This window comes from Athene cunicularia, assembly GCF_003259725.1.
Source record: "Athene cunicularia isolate RWA chromosome 8 unlocalized genomic scaffold, athCun1 chr8_part1, whole genome shotgun sequence".
NCBI classification, from domain to species: domain Eukaryota; kingdom Metazoa; phylum Chordata; class Aves; order Strigiformes; family Strigidae; genus Athene; species Athene cunicularia.
In genome coordinates this window covers 19,169,919-19,176,525 of record NW_020799109.1, presented here as the reverse complement: position 1 = coordinate 19,176,525, position 6,607 = coordinate 19,169,919, and the positions used below count along the sequence as shown (strand labels likewise).

Here is a 6,607-nt window from a genome sequence, read left to right as displayed (position 1 = left end):
AAAAAAAAAAAAAAAAAAAAAAGAAAGTATTGAAGTTTTCCTCTGAGGGCCTGCTTTCTTGAGTCATTCTAAAATAAGTATTAAGGGACTCATGTTTAAACACAGTAAGTTCAGGAAAGATTGGCAACAGCCCACCCTACCGGAAAAATTGGAAGGGTGGAGGTTTGATGTTTTTCTAATCCCATCTGTTCATGAGCATTCTTGAAATGCAGTTACAGTTTGTAAATAACCTCTTTTTTTTTTTTTTAATGTGTTTAATCCTTCTCAGTGATGTTAATGTCACAGTTTCCTTGTTTCACAAGTCAAAACAAGGTTCCCAGGCTGCCTCCCCCTGCCGCTCAGTCTCATTGCAGTTCACACTGGGTGATCAGGCATATATGGTTAAAAAATGCTGTTCTTTTCACACATGTCCCCAGGACATAAGTGACTGAGCAAACAAGAAAATTATTTCACTGACATATTCAGTTAAATCCAGTTCAAATGTTCCAGTTTGAGGGAGGGTGAAGGTGTTTGGTTTTGAAGGTTTTTTGCAAGCCGCATTGTATCTGTCAGTTGCATTTCCCCTTTAACATTCTGCCTCTCTCCACACCATCTCACTTGTGTTAACAATGCCTTTATATAGGTACAGCTGTAGTGATCATAGTGACAGTACCTATCAGATACTTTTACTAGAAATTCATATCCCTTTTTTGCAGCATAATTCCAATACACCATGTGAGTGTAATTCTGGTGCTTTTTTTTGTCAACTGCAGCTCTATAAGCTGAAATTCAGGGCAGTCATGGTAGCCAAAATACAATGTTGTACTAGACATCACTTTCCCTGCCTATCCTATTCTGGATGCTGACTTTCCACAGCCAGACTTGCAGTTTTGTTGGTAGCTTCTGACATGTGAAGCACTTAATGAATAACTCCTCAAGCTTGAACCCACTCTCCAAAGCAACTGAATGAAGTTTTTTCTCATTCTGCTGAGTTTTTAAATATTTCTCTTTACTAGCACCACCAAACTAGTCTCAGCTGCCAACTATAGGAGATTTGCAGATATAAATTTTTTATAATGTTCAGAATCTCTTAGATGGCCTTGTTCATTTTCTTAAATAGGAAATAAGTGTGCACCTGTGCCTGACCTGGTGTAGGTGTGGTGTGTTTGCTTTGATCCAGATCTCTTAGACTGAAATGCTCAGCAGATATCTTCCTAAAGTAAATTATATTCTGTGCAGATTTTGATGGTTTCTTTTTCTATGTGTCTTATTAAATTCATTTAGCCTGATGATATTGTGTCAGTGCATAGTTCAAGTTTGTCTGAAAGTCTGTTTGTCTCAAACACAGTAGGCATTTACAGTCATCACAGTGTTGTGAGCTTTTTTCCTTTCAAATTGTATTATGAAATAAGATGGGCAGAGGATGGGAACATTACTTAGGAGCAATTTCCAGTGCTACTCTTTTTTATGTTGCCATGTATTCTGTCCATTATAAAGTGAGCAGAACTGAATCATAGACTGCCAAGTATATTCCATTACAACAGTGTAAATTCCAGGTAAATCTACTGATTTCTATGGAGTTATTATGCATTTACATTGGTTTAACTATAAACTAATCTGTTCCTAGTATTTGAACGCTAAAGATAATAATTGGGTTTTTTCTGTTCCATATTTATACTGGAAGTGGTAATCAGTAGAAGGGTGTGGTTTAATGTAAAATGCCTTGTAAAGCCTGGTTGTGTGTTTGTGCACAGTGACAATGAATAATGGCTGTGGGGAAGCATTGGGGTGGAATAGTCATAACTGAAATAAATTACTGAGGGAAATCAAGCTTGAGAATCAGGGGAACTGGCCTTTTTCTCTTAGAGCAACTGACAGCAAAAATATAACTAGTCTAAACGCAAAAGGTAGAGTGATGTGGCACAATTGGTTGGTCCTGAGGAAATACTTTCAAGCAAGCTGTAGCTACCCCTCCTGAACCACAAGGGTGGCATGGCGTCAGGTGTGCTTAGATGACAGAGAGAAAGGGAAGAAGACTCATAAGAACTTCTGCAATATAAAGAAGAATCACTAATGAGAAGAGGAAAAATGCGACTGAAGGCAAGGTCATCTAGCATTAATATCAAGTGCAGATGGTTCAAGAGTTGATACTTCAGCTGAACACATCCTTCTGCCATTCATTCATCTGCCATGAACACATCCATATGCCATTCTGCCATATTAGCAGGGACTGATATCAAGGTGTTCACTTTTGATAAAACTTGAATTGTTCCTCAGCAGTGTGAAGGTTCCACAACAATAAATGAAACACTGTTTTTGGTTGCAGTTTGCCTATGGTGTCCCTAACTTGACCCTGAAGGACATTGCTTGCAGTCAGATGCTGCTGGACCGCTTTATTATCTTCAGCAGCCGAAGAGGTCTCCCTTCTGTGCACAAGACCATGTGTGCTTTGTCCCAGGAAAGCCTACAGAGAATAGAAGATGCCTTGTATGCAAATGTTGATTTTTTTAAGCTGTTTCAGCTGGTACGTATTAACACAATCATCCTGCCTTATGTTGTCATATTTTTTGGCTGATATTTCACTGCCCTTTAAGAATTTTTTTTGTAATGCATCACCATTGTTCATTGTTTATTTACTCCTGAAATGTAAGCTTATGGATGTGTGATCGTTAACCTATTTTGGGATAAAACAGATTAAATTCCCAGTACAACAGAACTAAAAGGTTCAAATGCAATTTTAAAATCAGTGTGTGTGTAGAATTATTACATGGTCTTTCCAGTCTGTGTAGCAAAACAGTATGCATCAAAACCTACAGGGATCTTGCTGAGGGTTCTGAAAATACCCCATACAACCCATCCTGTCTTTGCTCCATCCAGCATAACAGAATTTTACACTGAAGTCAAAGCCATGATGCTGCTTGAGTTGGGTTAGCCATATGAGCCTTTTTTTTTTAAAAAAAACCAAACAAAAAAAACCCAAACAAACAAAAAAAACCCAAACAAGTTGTACTGGCTTGCATTGCTCTTTCTATAGAAGCTTTCCCTTACCTTCATTCATTTTTGTTGCCCTTCTTTGTGCTCTTCCTGCTACTGTGACCTTGCCATTAATCAACCACATACACAACCTTGGTTCAGTAAGGAGATATGCCATTATGTAATATCTAATGTATTTTATTATATATTTTTAAGTAATAATATGAATATATATTTATATTAAAAGGTGTATTGGTGGGGGATTTTTTTGCTTTTGTTACCTGTTCTTTTCCTAATATTTTTCTAATACTCCATTTGTATTCTGCACACTGAGCTGTTGCTTTTACAGGACTATTCATAAAGATTTCAAGGTCTCTTTAGTCATGATAGCAAACTTAAAGCCCATCACTGCATATACGTCTTTCATGTTAGTTTTCCCCATGATCATGACTTTGCATTTTTCAACAATGAGTTTAATTTGCTGGTTTTCACCTTGTAACTTAATGTGATGAGACCATCACATTGTCAGTTTTCTGTGTAGAGCAGGCAGGATGTATGAGCAGCTGCTAAAGTTACAGAAGAAATATTGGTCAGACTTTTCTGTTACACCAGTAATGTGTGTTAAATTCATGATGAATTTAACATGGATTTTATTCAGCTTTGAGTTGCTCAGAACTGGAAACAGAGGATTCCAGAAGCTTTAACTGACACACCAGTCAAATTAATGTGTGATTATTGTAGCATTGACAGTCATTCATTGTGGCCGTGTGATTTTGCCAATCCTGATAAGAATCTGGTCAGCTTTAGAAATTCCATTTCTAAGTATCTACTCAGATATTTTCATATAACTGATGCTTGCTGGAAGTAGCAGAGAATTAATGCTACAGTACTTCTAAGATAGGTTGTCATCATTTGAAGACTTCATGTGAATATGCACGCTGCACTGCCCAGCTTTAAAATGAAGCTGCTAACACATCATGATTTTGCTGCCATATCAAATAAAATGGAAAGATGAGATTTGATGAAGCAGTTGTCTGTGTTCACACAAAAATAGTCTCACATGCTAAATAGGAACAAAAACCTGAAACCAAAACCTGTAGTTGTGGAAGACTAGGTGTTCAGATGTGGGCTTATGGTCTTTTCTGTCACTACAAGATCCGTCTGCCAAGACTTCCACTGGGTATTGGAAATCTGTGTGTTGTAAGGGTATCCATAGCTTGATTCCCAGTGGGTTTTAATGTGCACCCAGCTGCAGAGAAGATGCTTAGCACAATGAGACCTCAGGTTGGTAGAAGCTTTCCCACACTCCCATCCTTATAGTTGCTAAATAATAATTTTAATTTACTACTTTTTTTTTTTTCCCAAGGCAGAAGTTTCCCTTTTAAATCAAAATCCATCTCAATTACTCCTGTTAAACTAAAAGGTAGATTGTGCATAAGCACTACTTTCCACAGTTATTTTTACAATGTGTTTCACCACCACTTTGAAATTAATGTTTCTTGTTGAATTTGTGATCAACAGGTATGTATGTGCATAAACATATACTCAAATCCTTCATGGGCTCATGTATACCCTCTAGGGGGGGTTGCCAGAAATTAAAGCAACTCACGTTTGATAGCAAAGCAGAGACAGAAAAGTAAGACCCTTCCTTTACTGGCTGACTGGCTCAGCTGCAGCAAGGAAAATGAGCCTCTTTCTGCAGCACTGATATTCTTGAACATGACTGTTTAAACTTCGTTTGAAGTTATTTAAAACTTGTAAATAAATGAAAATAAAATTCTTTAATACCTTGTTGCAATTTTTGGTGGAGATAGCAGTTCTTCACTAAACACATGTTGCTGAAACAGCTGCTTTGATCAGTGTCACCACATGCACTTGATATGTAATCAAACGGTGTATATCTACACATATGCAGAATTAATCTTCACTGGTCTTTTTAAAATTCTAAATTAGTTTTTTACATTAGTAATACCTGTATATTCAGGACTCAGGTTATTTTCTTCACTTTTACACTGTCGGTCACTCTATTTCATGGTCTTCAGGCTACAGTTGTGTACCAACCACATACCAGAATTTGTTTTTGCAGAGCTCCTTGTTTGAGTAGGGATACTCATATTTCAGTGAATATGAAAACAGTTGGATAAATGTCTGCTGACTCTGTCTTATGTGTGCTTCTGGAGAACATGAACTAGCTGAGTACAAATTCAGTCATTTTAGGACATTTCTACTAAGAACTGATTCATACCAAATGCCTCCTGCAAGAAATAATATTTAGGAGCAAACATGTAATTTTGCCCCTATTTCCTTTTCTTTTCCTCTAGCTACAAGAAGGAGGTTCTTAATTCAATATTTATCCAAGGCTTTTCTGTGGTTTGCTTCTGATTGTTTACAATACCTGTTGCTCACAATTTCAGAAAAGGCCGCATTAAGGCAAGTGCTTCAAGAATCCTGTATAATCTTTGCAGGGGCTGGTTCCCCTTAGGGAACAAAGGAAAAGTGTATTTTGAAGCATTGTATGTGTATACTTCCTGCCTGAACTGCAATCGACAGATCAGAACATGTTAACACAAGTTTTCTATAAAAACTCTTGCCTTTGTGGTTCCCTGCCAGGTACCTAAGCAGTCCAGCTGTCTTCTGCTTTCTTAACCACCTACTGACCGAAAGGAATGTGGGGGAATCATCAGTATGTACAGCTACAGGGTTTGGGGGAAGTCTTATTAGGGGCTTATATTAGAGTCTAGCTATCTAAAAGTCCAGATTCATGTTTTATTGTAATACCAGAAGAAATAGATGCCTGAGAAAGCCTTGAGAGTGTGAACTCCAAGTGCACATGTGATTCTTCAGACACCTGACATAGAAGGATGCAGTGATGCAAGCAGAGTGGTATGTGACAGCACACCATAGTGTCATCTGTTTCTTAAGAAGCCAGTGAAACCTAAAGCATTAAATTCTGCTGGAAAGGCCATTTGGCTAGTCTGCAGGACCCTTGAGAAATAATGGTTTCTGTCAGATCTTACAGACAGCAAGGACCAGACTGTCACCAAAATCAGGAAATCTTTCAAGTGTAAAGTACTACCAGTTATTTACATGCATGGCAAATTGAGGCTTCTGTATCACCACCTTTGCTAAACTCAGAAGTTACCAAGAATCTCACTAGAAGAATAGTCTCTGTGAGAAGCAGCTTCTTAGAAGTCCCAGATCCTGCATTCCTTCTCCATTTTTGCACCTTTTTGCATGGTAGGCTTAGGTAAGCAGAACAAATCCCAAGCTATACTTTCAGTGGCCTGTGACTGTTTCAGCCTCATATTAGTAAGTACACTTACACAAGCTGATGTGTGAGTATGCACATTGGTACTGGATTTGTGGCCACACAAGACAGGCTTACAAGACTCATTGTTCCAAATAACTCAAAGTATTTGAGCTAAAGAGATGCCATTTGGATTTTCTTCTCTCACTGTAATAGCTGTTGTCACGTAGAAGCTATACAAAACTCATCTGTATTTCTGATGTATTCACAGCTTCCCACTCTGTTGGACAGAAGAGCACCACGTGCTGACCTGAAGGCCTGGGGGAAGGCGATATATAATGTCTCCCAAGCAGTGCAAAAGGTAAGTGGTCTAATAATAGATGAAATCACTTTTCAGGGTAGTGTATA

At 38.0% G+C, this 6,607-nt stretch overlaps 1 protein-coding gene across 1 annotated transcript in view; it reads left to right on the top strand.

Moving 5' to 3' along the window:
- ABCA4 (ATP binding cassette subfamily A member 4) overlaps positions 1–6,607 on the top strand; it is an 86,931-nt gene that overhangs the window by 20,660 nt on the left and 59,664 nt on the right. The window contains exons 8-9 of the mRNA XM_026854464.1: positions 2,306–2,503; positions 6,471–6,560. Of these exons, the coding sequence (XP_026710265.1) occupies positions 2,306–2,503; positions 6,471–6,560 (288 nt within the window). The remainder of the gene's footprint in view (positions 1–2,305; positions 2,504–6,470; positions 6,561–6,607) is intronic.